This window comes from Zophobas morio, unplaced genomic scaffold, assembly GCF_036711695.1.
Source record: "Zophobas morio isolate AGI-343-1 ecotype UQ-CSIRO unplaced genomic scaffold, CSIRO_AGI_Zmor_V1 ptg000266l, whole genome shotgun sequence".
NCBI classification, from domain to species: domain Eukaryota; kingdom Metazoa; phylum Arthropoda; class Insecta; order Coleoptera; family Tenebrionidae; genus Zophobas; species Zophobas morio.
In genome coordinates this window covers 63,606-82,306 of record NW_026972370.1, presented here as the reverse complement: position 1 = coordinate 82,306, position 18,701 = coordinate 63,606, and the positions used below count along the sequence as shown (strand labels likewise).

The following is an 18,701-nucleotide window of genomic DNA, read 5'->3' as shown; positions in this document are numbered from 1 at the left end:
CCCGCTCAAGCAACTACGCTTAGGATTATTGCTCCATAAGCTTACTTTCCTGCTTTGCTTCTCTAAAGGTTGTAAAAATATGATAACGATTGAAAACTTTTCCTGCTAACCGGTTTGATTCTGCTGGGGAGCCATCCCATCGCACAACATATATATTTTTTTTTCTTGAGGTTGGTAGCAAAACAACTAAAGAGTCTTAATTGGCTTTTGAGAGGGTCTGACAGTATACAATATGTGTAGATGTAAAATTTTCACATATTTTATAAAAATTATAGTCATTCCTAGATGTGACCAGTGTAGGAACAGAACTCTCGAATTTTAGTCATTTAATGATAATATTTCTTAGGTATTATTATTATCGCCTACTTTTTTTCGCCTACCTGTCAAACAACCTTGGCGTTGTAATGCCTTCGGCACTGGTATGTAAAGTAGCTCCCAGCCCCTGCCTATAGCAATTAAAATGTAATATATGCAATCTTACCTTAACTTGAGAGGATTGATTAACAGTTAAAAAAGCTACGCCATGCTTAGTTAAAAAAAAAGGAACAAAAGGGTATTAAAAAATATATTTCGTATGCCTATCCTCTTCCCCTAAAATAATAATGTCAAATACATTATGATCGTTTTAGATAACCGATTATATCGAGGGTCCCATTAACTACCTACTATTATAGCAAAAATATTTTACTTAACCTTGATAACATTAATATTATCTAAAAAGATTTTCTTAGACCAGTAAGGATTTAACGCACCAAGAGGTTGGGCCTATTTTTCGGACTGCAGCATTGATAGACTGCAATAAAATACAAAACATCTTTCAAGAGTGCTCACAGGAGCTCCTCGGTGGATTAGACTTCTCTCTATGCAGTTGCGAATCTGAACCATGATTAACTTCTTTTAAGCACATGAAGATTACTGTAATGAATTATTTGCTACTTCTCTAAATTACAACACCTCACTTTCCTATATATATAAGCTTTCTACTATGTCAGATTATAAATTTGAATCCAGAAAAGTGAAAAATAGTATAATCCTACAAACTGCTACAAGCGATATCGGGGTAAAAGGTCTGTCTTTTAGCGCTTTGGTGGAAGAGAATGCTGCATTGCATTTGTAAGTGCAATGGTACTGGAGAAAGAGGTTTAGCATTACAACTAGAGAGGCACCGGCAGTAGCTGGTGCACCTATATTAAAGTAAGTAACCAGAGACTTACGGGGTAACATTTTAAAGATCTTTTGGGTTAAGTGAGTATGCACGCAAAAGAGAGAGGACAGGGCGTCCACAGAATTTAGAAGATTATGGACATGTGCGTTTACTTTAAAAAATAAATGAAAACTGAAACGCGGTGACTTTTCTTCTCTTTATATGATCGAAAATATAGAGGTTAAAAAACGAAATCGGCAAAGTTATGTTGATTAATGTCTAAGATAATACATATAAGCTTGTTCCATGCAAAACTTAAGAACTGAGAAAACTATTTAAAACAAAAGTTATTTAAAGAGTGAGTAGGCAAGTTGGTTAGGACTGCTTCACTTTGAAAATATATGCGTAAGGAACCATATTAAGTTTATTTAGTTAAAAAATTTAGACGGCATTCCTATTCTTAATAAAAATATCAAATTTATATGTATCAAACGCTAACTTTTTTTACTATGAATTAAGCTACAGCTACTTTTTTTTTTATGCTTTTCCTGGCTTGTCCAATGCAACTATTTTATATATTAAAAGGCTACACAAACTTCAAAATACTTTTAGGATATCAACGAATTCGTTCTGGTTTCTAGAGATCGACTTCACCAAGACTCTTTAATAAACTAATATTTTCGCGAAAAACCCACATGAGCGTATAAAAACGCAAACTTTTTACGTGTAAAATATACTAATTATATCTTAAAACATTGCCAGAATTATCGACGACGTTCTAAGTCTTATAAGGCGGAGGAAATAAACTATTTTATTTACTTTTATCTATTATACATTATTTTTTTATTCGTTTTGTCTTTATTATTTTATTTTTTGTTACATTTTATATAAATACTTTTTTCTAGCCCCTTTTTCTTTTTATAACTATTGGCACAAGAAAGAAGAAAGTTAAAACCTCAATAAATAGTATTATACTGGAAAAGTCTTCATGGGCATCCCTGCGATACTAACGCCGCTCATCTTAACGGCCCTGCACGCTACTCTAAGTCGTTCTATTGGTGGTATTTTAACTACAAACCCTATCGCATGGGAGAACCGGCTAATAAACGCAGATTGAGAATTCACAGGACGACAGCTGAGAAAAATGAACACAATGGAATGCACCAGATTAAGGCGTCTGATGAACTGCCTTGGATCACTTGTCTGTTTCGCTCTAACTGATTCCACTGGCCTTTCATTATAATGAGCAAATTAATAGAAATGCTCAAGTAGACGTTCTCACCGTTCTCGTGATTGTTAGCAACGCCTGCTTTACTGGAAACGTGGTTACTAACTGCGAGAGTGCGGTGAAATAAGCTCAGGTTAACCAACGATGATAATGAAGATAGCGTGAGGCCTGTTATGCAAACTGCACACCCTGTCAATTTTTTGCAGCTAAGACGTGCTCAAGTCGTACTTAAACGGCTGGGTCGAGTGAGCGTGTTGCCGCCAGCAATTTCGTAGCAGGGCCCCAAATGCTCTCTATCATATTCGCTGCTCTTGTTGCTCTATACGAGTCTGCCTCTTCCAGTCAACCGTCATATGCGAATCGTCCTTTACGACGTGGATTCAATAATTTATTCGCCGTTGAAGTCACCAGTCTACCTCCTGAACATATACAGCTTTATCTTTCAAGGCGCCGCTGGAACCAAGCAACCTGTCATGGTATCCGCGCCTAAATTATGTGATGGTAAAGGTCAAGGCAGCGAGCCAGGGCTATTTTCTTTCATTTGCAATTAAAGTAGACTTCCGTTGCGTATCAAGTGAAGGTTGTATTAATTGCATATTCGGTCGATCATGCCCTATGCCTTTGTCGTCTAGGCTCGGACTCATCGGCACTAGGGTCCTCGCTACGTGTGACACAACGTACTGGTTAGATTCCCACCACGTCAAAAAGAGGACACCCACCTTAATGAAGAGGAAATCACTTATAAAGGTATCGAGTTCTAACGATGTGCAACGATTACATCGCGAACTACTGGTGAACTGCTAACCACAGTCTATAAGCAAGGACATCGCACTTTAAGTAAGGATATTAGCTTTTTAAGCCGAGGAGAACTCACGAGTTATACAGAGTTTAAATAAAACCCAAAGGACATATATAGTTTAATTACAAAAAATTATATTGTTTAAAAGCTTAATATTGAAAGGTTGTGACCCGATCGAGCGCTAGAAAACACTGTTTGTAAGAAAATTCCTCGAAGGAGGGGGGCATCCACTAATTATAGTCGCATACTATAAAACGCTACCAACCTAAAATAAAAATTTCGTTGCACACCCGGGAAGCATTATTTTTACTTGTCTTTGTAGTACTAGTCCTTATAGTAAATGACGGAAAAATTGGACCAACGCGAAATAGTAGAACGCTTCCAGGCAATGTGCAACCAGCAAACGCAATTAAGTTCTAAACTAGCTGAACTTGAGGCTGAACGAGCTGAGCATGAGTATCTTATTTGCTCTGTCAAAACCTATATTGTATTTAACTTGCCCTATTGCTGTCCGCTGAACAACAAAAAAGAATTAAATAGTGTTTATAAGGTTTTAATAATATTCTTAACAGGTTAGTACTTGAGACTTTGGAAAAAACGCCAGATTCTCGTAAATGCTTTCGACTGATAGGGGGTGTTTTAATCGAGAGAACTGTTAAAGAAGTGTTTCCAGCTGTTAAACAAAATGAGAGTAATGTAAGTCCCTTATTTATGTACATAACCCTTCTACTACTTGCATATATTTTTGTATGCAACTTAATATTTTAGTTGTGCAAAATTATTGGAGAGTTACAAGAAGAACTAAATAAAATTATCATTGATATATCCGAGTACAAGCAGAAGTATAACATAATGACCCAAGAAGAATATTTAGCAAGGCCAAGGCAAGTTGTTTGAAGTTATCGTTGCCCTTAATAGTATATTCTTCGCTGATAATTTCAACTGTAAAGATTTTGTGTGGAAAGAATAAATAATTTCAAAGCTAATTAGCTCTCTATTAAACGATATCGCCGGTAGCACTTTTTAAAGTATTTACGTGGAACTTTGATTTCAATTTTCGCCAATTTACTTTTTGTTTTAGAAATATAAATTAAAAGCCGTTTATGAGTTTTATGTAAATTGTATGATTAGGTCTTTTACATATCTTAACGAGAATCTTTTCATTACAGGGAGTACTTTTTTTATAAAACTGTATAATCAAGACTGGAAGCTTTTTTATAACTTAAAATTAAATGGTTAAAAGCTTCACCAAAGTTAGTAGTTAAGCAATTACTTATAGTTTTGTTTAAAAGTGAAGTGCATGTATTAAAAAAGAAAGAGCCACCAAAAAACGTTTACAGTTAGCCATAGTGGCACGCAGGATCCCCTGCCTCTGCGGTTCACGCAACACTTGCAGGCATAAAAATTTTTATTTCGGTAAGTATGAGAAGCAGACGATCCGGAAGAGAACGTTTGTGTTGCACAACATATAATCTACGCAAGGAGTCAAATATTTTTCGCGTTGCGGAATAGTTTACAATTAGAATAATTTGGGATTGAAGGCATTCGAACTTTATTACTGTATTCTGTAATTACATGCCTAAAAAAAGGGGGTCAAGGTTCTATTACAGCTAAGTGCTCTCTTAACAATTATAAGCCATAATCGTCTGTTTTCGCAAGGATGAGCGTAGCAAAGAGTTCAATTCTTCATCTGCTTCTAGAAAACTTTCCAGAAATACTTTATGCTTATGAAATGTTCTCCCGTCAGGCGAATTAGGATCCTGCAAAATTTCTTCGAAAAGTTTACTCCAGAGATCAAAATGAAGTTTCCTTGAACTAATAAAGGAGACTCAGAAAAAAGTAAACAGGTTCCTGCAAACAAGAACTTTTCAAGAGGAGCAATAAAATTTTCGTTGCCTGATGGAATTTCAAAGGGTTTCATGTATAGTAAATAATATAAGACACTTAATAATCCGAGAGAATCGTTCTATCCGTTGGTAATAATAAAAGGAGGGAGAAGAAATATTAATAATAGTCATCAAACATTTTGCAATTGCGGTTCTGCAAGCGCTTTTTCTAAAGAAAAAAATTAGTAAAGGGAGCTATAACCAACTCCAAAGAAAATGTTAACCGCATTTCTCCAACGAAGTCGCACTTGAACCCAACTGTAAATCTGAACTCTTTTCAAAGTTTATAATAACGAGTCCGTGATCCCTCCTGAGCCAAACCTTAGTAAACATACATAATAAGTAAACAGAAGCGCACCATCCATTGGAGCCGTCCTTGAACCATTTGCCGGTGGGAGCTTTACTAAAATGAGACGAAAAAAAAGCATCACACTCCTTACAGCTAAACAGTGTTAACATCAAAACCCAGATCTCAAAAGAAGATTTTCAGGGCAAACAGCGCCATGAAAAATATTGCAGTCTCGAAGATCTTCTAAAATACCCAAAAGTTCGATTGCGTAAAAAATAACGAGACTTTCGTCCATAAATTTATTTTCGCACTGGTAAGCCAGAAGCACATCCTTTATAGATGTATTGTTACGTTAATAGATTTGCTACAAAACTAATGATCCGTACCAACAAAGAGTCCTGGTGAGGAAGATACTTAAGTAAAGTGACACTGGCATCCTTAAAAACAGTGACGCTGTGGGCGGCTGCCACCCGACTTTGGTGTACATTCTGTGCGCAACCAAGAATGAGGAATGGGTCTAGTGCGGATTTTCCAGCATACTAGAGTGGCCGGCTCTCGAAGATTCCTGATCCTCCGCTGGAACTCACAGGCAATGTAGAACTCCCAGACATCGGAGTGAGGAGCTATCTAAGGGAAATCCACAGAAATCGCACCAGAATCCAAGGAGGAGAGAAACCTTCATTGTGAGCACATCATGGTCGTCAGAAATGTCCACCTCGTCAGTGATTAGTAGAGAGTCGTAAACGGCCATGTGGACCACCATGTATATCCTCTTTCCATCTCCAAACTCTTCTTGGACGTCATACAGACCCGTCCCTGGCCGATGCAGTAAAGAGCAACAAACGCCCGACAGCTATTAATTAATGGCACCAAGTTCGAGTTGAGAGCCAGCGCATATAGTAGGCAGCCAAGAGTCGCTAGAATAGTAGTTTGGGTGAGTGAGGGCCGCTGACTTGGCCGCCTGACAATGTAAAGTCGAAGCGATTGGGTGGCATTTGCTAAAAAAAAAAAAAAAAAAAGAACCTTTAATGCAGGGCACAGCCCTTCAATGTCTAAAAAGCATATATTCGTACTTACTCTCTTTATCATAACCAATAAACTTTCAAGTAAACCTGATGGCGCCGGGGCTACGTGCTTGACCTCCTCAGGGCTTGTTTCCGGTATCGGTGACAGCTTCGAGCGACCATTTAAGCTGACGAGGGCAGCAGCGGGCGTCTGCGTAGTATTGAAGGCCTGTGGTTCAGCTAAGCATAAAAAGTACCAATATATCGTTTCCAGAGTCCCAGGAAGTACTTTTATTATCCTGGTCTGTACGAACAGACAAGGGCAACAATGTGCTGGGCAGCGGAGTCTCGTCGGGCGTGTCCTCCAAGCACAGCTCCTTCTCACCGTCTACGTATATAGTGAATGGTACTGTCTCATGAGAAACAGGAGGCCTATGTATTGGTTGACGGTTAGAAGAAGGATTATAGTGGAAACAGAGGATACTTTTCTTCCATGGCTTTTAGGATGTCTGCGTTAGTCAGCTTTTGCTTGGGGTGACCTTCAAAGCACACATAGACGAATGTTAAAAATAAAGAGTAAAGCGCTAATAAGGAATACTATCTTCGAAAGGAGCCAATGGATCTTTAGTACGATTCATGTCTTGCGGGACGGGGAAAGCGCTGCAGCCTTTAGAGAAAAGGACGCTGACGGCATCTGGTGTTACCACGGGGACGGCCTCTGCGAGCCCACAAGTGGAGTAGCCATGACCAAGAACAAAGGGTGTCTAAGCAGAAGTAAACCATGCACGTGCTCGAAGGGCAAGGGGGCGTTGAACATGGCCATGACGTCGCTAATAGCCTTCTGCGTGTGCACCTTCCGGGGGTAAGCCGCTCCAGTAGACAACAATACACATTATCAATAGAATACGGTGGGCGAGCTGGTACTCGGCGGCTCCAGCACTTCCGAGTTTCTGGACGAGCGCGACAATATTTCAGCTTTGAAGGTTGCAGTGAAGTCCTTAAAGCCGTCTACTTCGAGACTCTGCTCGCAGTAAAGAGACAGTTCTTTTTATACCATAAGTCACGGAATGTGCCGCACTTTATGGTCACTCGTCGGGCTTTCTGGCAGAGTTACACGAGCCTCCGCGCTAATTAAGTCTTTTTATTTAATATGAGTTGGCTTTGCCCGCTATCTAACCAAGGTGAACAATACCTTCTTTGAGGATTTCCGTACTTTCTCTTCTGAAAAAGCAAAGCGGTAAGAGTCGTGGTATCAATAATAATAATAATAGTTCTCACATTATTAAGTAAGAATACTTAGGCTGCAGGGCCCGAAGTTCCTCTGGAGAAAGTTCGATGTCGCCTTTGGGGCTCAATAAATGCACGGCGTAGCGAACTCTTTCGACCCCCCCCGTCGGAAGAGCCCTCGTTTGAAGTAGAGAAAGAGTCTCTTTGCTACGATTTAACACGTGTTCGCGCAAACAACTAAATACAAAGTTTGATAGAGTACCGTTCCTTGCAAGATTCCTTAACGGGGCCCCCGTTGTCTTGGACTTTTTCCTCTGCAAATAAAATTTTAAATAGCTTTTATAGTAAACGAGAAAACTGTAATAGACTACTTTATAGGGTAATAAAACTAGTTTTACTGAACAAACTTGTTTAACAACAAATCTTAATTTTGGCACACTTTTATTAAATTATACTGAATGTAAATCCCGAACTAAATAGAATAAAAAAATCTTCTTTATAAAGTGACTGCACCTTTTAATGAAGAATCTTTTAGAACACTTAAAGGTCGACGCATGGTTTGTTTATGCCGTTTCTCAAATTCAAAAAAATGCTTTTTTAAACGATCTAACGGTTTTGCTTGTCTAAATATTACTTTTTAATTAATTAAAAATAACACGAACTTATAATTAAAAAGTCAGTCCCTTATAAGTTTATATATATAATAAATAAATAAATGAACCTTTCTATTCCAATAAGAAAGCATTGTTCAGCCTTTTGAAGTAAACCCGCTAATAAATGTTAAAGTTACTTCAATTTTTTACTAAATATTATTAGAATTTTAACTTTCGTTCTACGAACACAAACTAATATTTAAAAATTCAGCTACTACTATTGAAAGTAGACAGCCTAAATGGTGTTAAAGGGATAAAGACCGATAAAGTTTACTTGAAAAAAATAACAAGATCAAACAATAGATTCAATTATTATTAAATGGTAAACAACACTAAACGCAGTATATGCTGTAGTCCACGTTAGTACTTTTTTCAAACAAGGCTCCAAAGTGCTCATAAAAAAAAGCCAACTTCGATGCGATTTTTAACTGAAGTATCTCTTCGTAGATAGAAGGTATATCACCCGACACTTCAGCCTAAATTAAAAAATAAACAAGAAGTAAATAATAAAATAAAAATAATTAAAAAAGGGAATAGGCAGGACAACTAACATAGCGAAACCATAATTTTATAAAGCGAATGTCGTTTCTGTATTGATCCGAAAACTAGAAAACGTAAGCAGTTTATTTATTACGCTCTGTAAGAAGCTAAAAAAGAAACTTTATATTCTGTTATACAACGTTTTAAAACAAGTAAAAAGTTATAAGCAGAATCTTCGCAGTTTTCTAAGTAATTGAGGTAGCTAAAAAAAAAATTATCGAAGATTAAACGTTATAAAGTATTTTAAAAAACTAATCGACCAAATCCAAACACTAAGAGGATCGTCGCTTTCATCGCTAGCAAGTTTTCTTTCATATTCTCTATATCATAACCGTTCTATAATAAAAGAGGCTGATGCTATAACAATAAAGAAAACAACTTAATTGCACTATCTTGCTTTGAATTTAAAATGGTAGCAGAAGAACAGTGTGAACTTTTATTCTCTTTACTTTGTAAATCTCTCATTTAAAACTTTAACATTGAAAAACTAAAACCACGGTTAAGTAAAAATCAGCTTAAGCTATAAAGGCCATGCAGGGTTCTTCGGGAGGTTTACTTTTAAAGTTGCTCTAGGGTTTAGCAATTTTTCAGTTGACGACACCGAGAATATAAGTGTAATAAAAAAGGCTCGGTTGAAAAAGCAAGAGATACAAAGCGCTAGCATAGGAAAATAAAATATAGTATAGTAAACGTTGGAATAATTGATCTGCGCTTTATTATTTTTTTTTAAAAACCTATTTATTAAAAATGTCTTATATGACAAAATGTAAGGGTACTATAATATAAAAAAAAAAACTATTTCTTGCTAAGAATTTGCAATATAAACAAATAACGTCTCTAACTTAAATTACCGACCCAGCAAATCTTTATAACAAAGTTATGGAGAAAAGTCTACCTCTTTGCAAAAAAGTAAATTGCTCTGAGATTATCTGACATACTTGCAGTTCTATTGACCAAAGCATACGTAAATATGCTAAGAACTTTGTTCATAATTATTTTAGGTTGGAGGTTAATAAAAACACCTTTTATCATTACAGTTGCTTTTTGTCATGGTTAATTTTTTTTTTTTTAAACCTCCGCAGAGAACTTAAGTATGCGGAATAAACTTAAAAAATTGCTGTGTCAAAGGGGCCATAAAAGATTTTTGATAAACAAAGAGGTATTACAGATATACAGTCTCAATTCTTTTTTTCGTTTTTTTGGATGTAAAGTTATAATTGAGTAAGTCAACAAAGTGCTTAATAGTTAAATAACCAGATAGTAGTAATAGTGATTAAACTACTAAAATTTGAAAAGTCAAACTGACTAAAGCGGCATCCTCAAAGGAACCATTAATTATACTTATCTGGGTTATATAAGCTGTCTTCAGTATTTACATTACTGAATGAATTCCCCTCTAAACTACAAATTTTTTTAAAATAGAATATTTACCTAAACGATTCTATGCGATTCACTTAAATAGAAGGTAAATTTTGTCATCCTATAACAAATAGGTCTTAACCTAGCCTAAGAGAATAACCAAAAAGCTTTACAAATTGCAAAGAAGTCATACTAAACTAAGCCACTCAGTCATGGAGGAAGCTTGGCTAGCAGAAAGGCTGACCAATAGCTCCAAAGAGCCTCAGCTCTTGTAGTCGGGAGCACCTTGATTAGACCGGATGGCTACGGTCAGGGCCCGTACGGAATGTAACACTAGCAACCTCAATTACCTGTCGCATACCCCAACTAGGTAATCTGCGCTCGAAAACACCGAGCATCACCTAAAGCTTTTAGGAAAAAAGGGCTTCAGTAAATATTTGAAAGACAGACCATAGCATGTCAGTGAAAAAAGAAACCCTAAAAATAACCTCCTCTATCTATTTTTATATTACGTAAGCCCTTTACAAACTAAAGTCACGGCTGCACATTAGAGTCAACAACTTGTTTCCTTTTAATGATTTGGAATTAAGGACGTTATAACAAACTTGGTTTTGAAAAACTTTCTTACAACAATGTTAATAACGTTAAATACCAAATTCTGCTTAGCCTCGTTTTTTTTGACTTATTAATATGGTTTAGAATTTGTGACTTATATCGTATTACCCTATTTCTTAGGCTTATAAGGAAAAAATTTAAAGTCATCATTTTTCTTATAGACCAAAACAGAGTAAAATTTAAAATTATGGAACCTCTTTGTTTAAAAAAAATATAATCAATTTAATTTTTTTGAAATGACAAACTATATAAAAAAGGCGGACTTTTTAGGTATGATATGCTTAGAACCATTGAAATGGCCCATAAAACGTGAATTTATTCACAAGTAGGCTTTAACATATAGTAGAATAAAAATAATAACAGGACGAACAAGCTTAATTTGTTAATAAAGTTAGAAAATTTTGTTTTTTGAATTTAGTATATTTTACTATGTGGTATCCTGTAAGAAATTAGTGATTTATAAGCTTTAAAGCAAACGGAAAGCAGAAAAACAGCACTACTAGGAGAAAACTTTGTAATCTTGTCGCGAAGATAAAGATCCTCAGCGTCGATGTTACTGATTATTTCTATGACCGATAAGCTAAGAGAACTTCTCGTTCTTCGTTACTTTTGGTCTAATATTGTTTAACTTTTGTACGTATATACAAATTATATTTGTTTTTCCGCTTCCAAAAAGAAAACAAAAGGAGGAAGAGAGAGAGAAGTGGAAAAAAAAAATTCCTCTTTTTTACTTTTTCCTTTCACTCTTTTTTTTATTTGGAGGCTTCGACGCAGTAATAGAAGGAGTAAACGGGTCGAAACCTTCTCCTTAATAGGAACGGTGTAATATATCAAACAACAATTTTTTTTGAGTTATGAAAAGGGACAGCTCTCAGGGTATAGTAGCTAATTTGCTAGCTACCATCAAAGCTCTGCACCAAAATTATATTCTGCAAAATTTATTGAAGAACTAAGAAATAAAGGCCTTTCGAGGCTAGTGCTCCTAAAAAATGAAAGGGAAAGCAATCAGTCTTAGAGCATTCAATAGGAAATATTTTTTTCTCTTAAGGTACTATTTAATAATGAACATACTGTAAGCTCAAAGCATACCGATGGATATCTTAAAAATTTGAGCATGAACACTATTAAAAGTAAGAAAAACAGGACTAATAGTTCAACTAGTACTTCATATAGTAGTACAAGTACTAACAATGTTAATAATAAAAACAGTGATAATAATATTGATAATAGTAATAGTAATGGTAATAGTAGTAATTATAATAGGCTCAATAATAATAGTAATATAATAACAAAAATTATAATAATAATAGTAATAAATATAAAGATAATAACAGTGGTAATAATCACAGTAGTATTGATAGCAATGTTAATAGTGTTATTGATAAAAACCTTCAAATTCCCCAAATTATTGTCATAATAAATCAGTTTAAAAAAAATAAAAATAAAAAATTTGCACCTCACAGTACAAAGCTAAAAATATATCTATTAACCCCGCTAAAGATGCAATACATGGGATAAAAATTACGGTACCTTTTGAAAACGACTTAAGAAAACTTACAGCTCTACTTGACGCCCATGGTTATAAAATTTTATACTTACCAGTAACCTTTTGAAAAAAGAGATAAAGTTGTTTTGCGTAGTCTTTACTGATCTAGACGCCGAATATATCAAACAAGAGCTAAAAATTCAAAGGTTCCACCTTCTGCACCACCAAAATGCGACGCTATGACAATTTAGAACTCCACTGCCTTTGGTGTAACAACCCCACAGGAAATTGCTTCGACGATGGAAGGACTTGCGCAACTAGAAATAAGTGTAAATAATTAGTAAAATTATGTTTATTTGAATATTTTTATAATTACAGAATAAAACAAAAGAGTCGGAACCTGAACCTGAACAAGACCAACAAGAACGAGAAAAAGGAGAAGAACAATAAGGGGGACACCCGACCATAAAAAGAATTAACGAAACTCAAGCTTTCCTGCAGCTGGCCAAGTTCACAAGTGGGCAATGTTAAAAATAATTAAGCGGGTTAATCATGAGGGCAAAGGGCTTAAAATTAGAAGGGTTTAGTACCGAGTATTACATTTGGTCCCTATTAAATTACCTTAAACTGAAAAAAGTATATACAGCGTAAGAGTTATAGGCTACATTACAGTCTCTGCGGTACCTTTTGGTATAATGGGAGGATTGGCAATGCTTTAGATGTCAGTTATTCAGATATAACGAAAAAAATTTGTTCCTCTGGTTACAAATATGTTTAATGCTGTTAAGATCATGCCACGAAGATATACCCTAAAGAAAATATGAAAACCAAAGATGTGCAAACTGTGATGGCGGCCACACTGCAAACTACAGAGGATAAATCTTACATTATAAAAACGCTTATCTTAAACAAATTTGGAGAACTGATAATAAGGAAAATATAAGACATTGTTCTGTAGAACCAGCACCGAGCTACGCTCGCGAAATTCGAGTTGTGATAGGGAACCTTCAACATCTACTAACTTAGACGATTTAATAATTAATCATGTAGTAAGTCTCCCTTACTGGGGCTATTAGTAATAAAATTTCGAAAGCGATAGGCGATTTATTCGAGAAACTTAACAGTTGGAAATAAATAATGAATACCGCTTGAAATATTTTAAGATTTTATCTTGGAAAGCAGTCGGCTTAAGAAACAAGAAATTTGATTTACTTGAGCTTGTTACTCGTTAGCAGATTGGTATTTTTCTCATTTCGGAAACTCGCTTGAAAGAAGGTAATAAGTATCAAGTAACTAATTATACTACTCATAGGCGCGATCTCATGTCTCATGTCCTTTAGAAAAGGAAGGGTAGCAATTTTAGTTATGAAAGGAGTTCAACACAGAGTTATGTATAAGCAATGTTCAAGCTTAGAGATAGAAGCAGTTGGGACACACATCAATTTACAAAAGAATGGCTACGCATCAGCGATATCAGCTTTCAAGTCCCCAAGGAAGAAGTTATTTTATGTGGACTTAGAATATTTTTGGCTATAGAGCTTAGTTTTGTTGACTGGAGGTCTCAATTGAAAAGCACGTTCACTGGAACGACCGCTGATCGAATAGAAAGGGGAGCTCTTAGCTGATTGAGCTGATTTATTCGATTCCACTTTTTTTAGGCCAAATGACCCAACCCACTTTTAGCGGTAAAGCATTGAGGTATTGGACGTTGCAGTATTAAAAAATATATATGCCACTGCAAGTATTAATTCTATTTACGAGTTGTCCTCCGACCACAGTCCAGTTCTCATCGAGCTGGAAGATATTGTTTTTCCTGAAGGCTCATATCAAAATAACTCACTGGTCAATTTTTTAAAGATTGCTGGACGGAGCCGGGCTTCGATGAGGCGGCAATCATCTAGAGTCAACAATCCAAAGTGCTTACAGTTCTGTCTCAACTTCTAGGCCTTCTAAATCCATTAGCTTATTAATACCTCCCGCTTTTACACAGATGATTAAAAGGAGACGCTTCCTTGTATTAAAATATATAAAGACAGGCTTTTTAGGGACAAAAAAGCCTACAACAAAGTTAATAACTTATTAAAGAGGGAATTGATAAAAATTATTGGAATTTTAGGAAGAAAAATTTAAGTGTTTAAGTTCTACCGACTTGTCGTTATGGGAATTTAAGTGTCAGGAAATTTAAACCCTTAAACCTATAGAAATTAACTGTACACAGATACATATATATAAGATACAGACGCACGGACGAGACTAAAACGAAAGCGCAGAAAAAAATTAATGCGACTGCTTGTTTACTTTAAGCATACGTTCCTTATATGCTAACAATTAAGCGATAAAATAATCTTTAAACAATCTTAAGAAATTGCCTAAAAATGGCAATTTGAGTTAAAATTATGAACTGGGATCTTTTCCTCAACAAAAAGGTCCCTTAACCCTACCGCGATTTAATAAGTATATTACCAATATATCATTAATGTGGAGTAGCACATACTGCCAGCGATAAATCTAACGTTTTTGCTCAACACTCGTCTTCGTATTACAGAGGGTTTTACGACCCAAGAAGAGGAATTTTGGTGTGAGGCGCCCTCTATAATTAAGACATTATTTACTTTACTAGGTGCGATGAATTAATATAACCAGCTGGGTAAAGACCATAAAGGATGTGGGTACAAACGGTATATTGAACCTATTTCTCAAACATTTTATTACTAAGGCTGTTGCCTACATAGACGAGCTTTTTCATTCGTCTTAATACGATTAACTATATCTTACTTTCCAAATCGTTGAAAAGTTAGCAGTTCATATTTCCAAATTAAAAAAAAAAAACAGGAGACTTATTCAAAGTCTCTAGGCCCATAAGTTTACTATTCTGCACGGGCAAAGTATCAAAGGCTGTGATACTCGCAAGATTAAAATAACTTCATTGAATAAAAAAAAAAGGACTTTATCCCAGAGTGTCAATTTGGTACAGATGCTAAGATTTTCACAATGTGTGTTACTAAAGCTTTTAACGAACGAAAATATTCCGCAATTTATCCTAAGAAGTTGAGGAAGCCTTTAATAAAGTTTGGCACACAGAGGCTTGTCTACTAGTTGGCCATATTTACTTCTTATGTCCTTAATCATGATGACAAAAAACTATTTACTAAATAGAAAAATTACAGTTCCGTATAGGGACGGTTAATTCAAATCAGGGAGATTTAAACGTTGCAGTCCTTCAAGGATCACTTTTATCACCGCTTTTACTTGCGATTCATACGGCCGAAATCTCTAGATCAACTATCGTATCACTAGCCCAGCATGCGGACGACAGTCGACGGCACTAGCTATTGAACAATATAACTTTATTTTTACACTCTAAAAACCTGGTTTACTAATTGGAAGATAACGACCAATGCTTCCAAGAGTGCAGTAATGGTAATTTCAAAAAGAAGAGTTAATATTTAGAAGCGCCGAACTTTATATATATTTAAAACTGCTATTCCGTGGAGCTCCCGTGTTAAGTACTCAGGAGTTATTGTAGATCATAATTAACGTGGAACGCTCAAGCTGAGTATGTTCTGAGAAAAAGGAATGCAGTTAAGAATATCCTATACCCATCAAAATATGTGGGCGCAGCAACTCCACCTTAAAAAACAAGTAAAAACAAGCAGATCTTATAAAAATGCATTATTCGCTGAATTATGGTTGTATGTTTCCGTTTGGATGTCCTACTCTGACAGTCATATAAATAGATTGCAAATTTTTCTAAACAAATTTCTCTAAATAATCACTGATGCTTCAGGGTTCATATATAATACTCTGTACATCGTGTCTGCCAAATGAAAACAGTCAAGACTTTGTCCTTACAAATTGCGTTTAAATACTATAAAGAAAGCAGCAAACATGCCAATAGTTTATTAGCCACTGCTGTTAGTTATAATCCAGACCAATACAACAGGTATAGAATACCTAAACAAATTTAAAGACCACTCCCTTTGAGCCTCGATTTATCACCCTAATTATTTACATTTAATATTATCATTTAGTAATGAGTAATTCGTATATAATAGTGACAAAATACATATACAATCCTATTTTTCAATATGCTTAATAGACTTAAGTATAATTATATTTCAGTTAATATATATGAGAAAAACAGCGTATTAAAGTATATTTATGTATTATCACTTAAATTATGTTGTATTATTATTATTTACTGATCTTATTTAGTTATCTTGTTATATCCTAGTCATACTTGATAATAAAATCACTTTATTTTTGATTGGTTGTTGCTGTGTACCTCTTTCTTATAACTTGCCAATGGACTGGTACGCAAACATTGAATATGACGACTCTTTGAAGGGGACTGAATCCCTCTTTACCTCTCTTATAGCTTAAGAAGAGAATAAGGATTAAGAAGCAAAGATATGCTATGCATATCGTCTGTAGTACGTCAGTAAAAAATAAATAAAAAGTAAACGACGGACGGGCAACAGTTTTAATATGTGGCCTGGACACCTCTACATTTCACTACAAACTTGCTATAAATATTTTACTTAATTATATATTTATTACTACCTCTACTTTTCACTAAGTATTTGCTATATATACTAATTATCTACATACACATACTAAAATTGGCCACCGACAGCAGAAGATCTCTAACAGTCTAAAAGTGTAATATTCGGTAACCAGGAGATATACTCCCGAGTTTATGGAAAAACTGATTACCGCAGCCAAGGAACTAAAAGAACAACTTCAAAATTCAAACAAATCTTGAAGAAGCTTACTAGAAAGTAAACTCCTTTGAAAAACTTTGGTTGATAATGGTACCTTCAGGAGAAGAAAAACTATTTACCCACCAATAATTCCAGTGCGCTAGTGCTTGCCTACGTAACCCGTATAAGATACTTAAAGACGATGTAAATAAAAGGCTGCAATACTATAGGTAACGCCTACAAAAATAACAGTATTAATAGTGGCCGAAAATTTAGCGCTAATAATGGGAGGAAAAAATACATGCGCTGACGACAGTTATATTAGTAATTATAATAACATCAACAATAGTATTAATACTAAGATTAATAAAATTAACAATATAACGATTTTAACAATAATAGTAAAAATAATCTAACCAGTGTTAATAAGTATGATTCTAACAGCAAAGGTGACAACAACAATAATATTATTAAAGGAAGAATTCTTCCTATTACAATCCGAAATAAAGAATAATGGGATGGTATTGTTAATTGGAAGCGCTAAAGATGTCAGACATAGCATACGTATACTAATCTCATCTACAAATGGCTTTTGCAGGTTCACTACTGCCTTGGACACAGACGAATATGAATACATTTATCAACTCCCTGAGGTTAAGGATTTTAAAGTTGTGATTCGGGGTGCTCTTACTGAATTGAGCAGTGATGTATTCAAGACTGAGTTGGAGTCTCAGTGTTATCCCAAAGAGGTAATTGCATGCCACGTTACAAAAACAAAAATCCTTTACTATTAGTTCTTATAAACTTGTCTAAAACCGAGACTACCATCTATAACCTAAAAAAACCTGTCGCATTTCAGTTTCACGGGAACTCTTAAAAATATAGTGACCAAATTAGCCAATGTTTCCGCTACCAACTATATGGGCACATCAGAATTCAAATGTGTAAACTGTGGTGACAATCACGACTTTAAACTTTACGGTAAACACAACTCTTTAAGTCCGTGTTGCGCAAATCGCCGTTTGATTGTACCGCTTCATAAAGAAGCGAAGAAAAGGTAAGACAAAGTCCAACCAGATATTTCATATTCCCAAGTCGCTGATATCGGAATGCATTAAGGAATACCGGGCTTAATGGTAGATTTAAAAGGCTCGAACTCAGTCAATGATATAATGAGTAATTTTTTTTGTTTTTAATTAATAGAATTGTTTTCAAAAGATAGGAAATTTAGTCTCCAGATAGAAACCTCAACTTCTAGTTTGTACTCTCTTTCTGAAGGCGCCTTACAAGGTTCCCTTCCCTTGTTCTGTTTGTTATCCTCACTTCTGGTATCCTAACAGTCAACACTGTTTGCCTCGCTCAGTATACTGACGACACTGAAGTCTCTACAAGTTCTTAATCAGTCCCGTAGGCTATCAAATGTATGCGATTTTACTTAGAACTTCTTGAAAGCTGATTCCCATATAATAATCTTAAATTAATTTTACGATTCTTCGATTAAGACCTCCTCTGGTCCTCGCAGGCTAAGTATTTTGGTGCAGTTATTGACTACAGGTTCAAGTGGGACACTCACCGGGACTACTTAACTGAAAAAATTTTGAACTACTAGTCATCTTTTATATCCCCCTACTATACAAAAAGAGCAAGTTAAACCTTAGTAATAAGCTGCTTCTATATAAATGCATGTTAAGACTTATACTTACGTAGGCGTCTTCTGCTTGGATCTAATCTTCTATGAAACGCTTAAATAGGCTAAAAACCCTACGAG

The 18,701-nt window shown here is 35.3% G+C and overlaps 2 protein-coding genes across 2 annotated transcripts; one reads left to right on the top strand and one right to left on the bottom strand.

The window, feature by feature from the left end:
• Positions 1 to 3,474: 3,474 nt before the first annotated feature.
• Positions 3,475 to 4,114, top strand: LOC135119492 (prefoldin subunit 2-like). Its single transcript, XM_064043903.1, has 3 exons — positions 3,475 to 3,627; positions 3,744 to 3,867; positions 3,940 to 4,114. Exons 1-3 carry the CDS (start codon positions 3,512 to 3,514, stop codon positions 4,066 to 4,068), a joined length of 369 nt encoding a protein of 122 aa, XP_063899973.1. The 5' UTR covers positions 3,475 to 3,511; the 3' UTR covers positions 4,069 to 4,114.
• A 629-nt stretch (positions 4,115 to 4,743) lies between these two features.
• LOC135119462 (uncharacterized) lies at positions 4,744 to 9,195 on the bottom strand. Its single transcript, XM_064043879.1, has 28 exons — positions 9,150 to 9,195; positions 9,031 to 9,090; positions 8,891 to 8,972; positions 8,782 to 8,835; positions 8,598 to 8,706; positions 8,299 to 8,347; positions 8,091 to 8,200; positions 7,840 to 7,891; positions 7,629 to 7,784; positions 7,543 to 7,571; positions 7,429 to 7,487; positions 7,258 to 7,371; positions 7,131 to 7,203; positions 6,949 to 7,068; positions 6,835 to 6,889; positions 6,640 to 6,782; positions 6,459 to 6,590; positions 6,370 to 6,398; positions 6,217 to 6,307; positions 6,023 to 6,162; positions 5,887 to 5,973; positions 5,733 to 5,834; positions 5,523 to 5,677; positions 5,416 to 5,460; positions 5,282 to 5,367; positions 5,195 to 5,226; positions 5,037 to 5,137; positions 4,744 to 4,986 (listed from the first exon to the last, which is right to left on the bottom strand). The coding sequence occupies exons 7-28, from the start codon at positions 8,131 to 8,133 to the stop codon at positions 4,794 to 4,796; spliced, it is 2,037 nt and encodes a 678-aa protein (XP_063899949.1). The 5' UTR covers positions 8,134 to 8,200; positions 8,299 to 8,347; positions 8,598 to 8,706; positions 8,782 to 8,835; positions 8,891 to 8,972; positions 9,031 to 9,090; positions 9,150 to 9,195; the 3' UTR covers positions 4,744 to 4,793.
• Between the last annotated feature and the right edge of the window lie 9,506 nt (positions 9,196 to 18,701).

Coding starts and splice junctions, on each gene's coding strand:
- LOC135119492 (XM_064043903.1), top strand. CDS start 3,512: ATGACGGAAAAATTGGACCAACGCGAAATAGTAGAACGCTTCCAGGCA. Junction 3,628..3,743: donor GCTGAACGAGCTGAGCATGA/GTATCTTATTTG, acceptor TATTCTTAACAG/GTTAGTACTTGAGACTTTGG. Junction 3,868..3,939: donor TTAAACAAAATGAGAGTAAT/GTAAGTCCCTTA, acceptor TTAATATTTTAG/TTGTGCAAAATTATTGGAGA.
- LOC135119462 (XM_064043879.1), bottom strand. CDS start 8,133: ATGCGTCGACCTTTAAGTGTTCTAAAAGATTCTTCATTAAAAG. Junction 7,488..7,542: donor TACGGAAATCCTCAAAGAAG/GTATTGTTCACC, acceptor TTAAATAAAAAG/ACTTAATTAGCGCGGAGGCT. Junction 7,204..7,257: donor CGAGTACCAGCTCGCCCACC/GTATTCTATTGA, acceptor TACCCCCGGAAG/GTGCACACGCAGAAGGCTAT.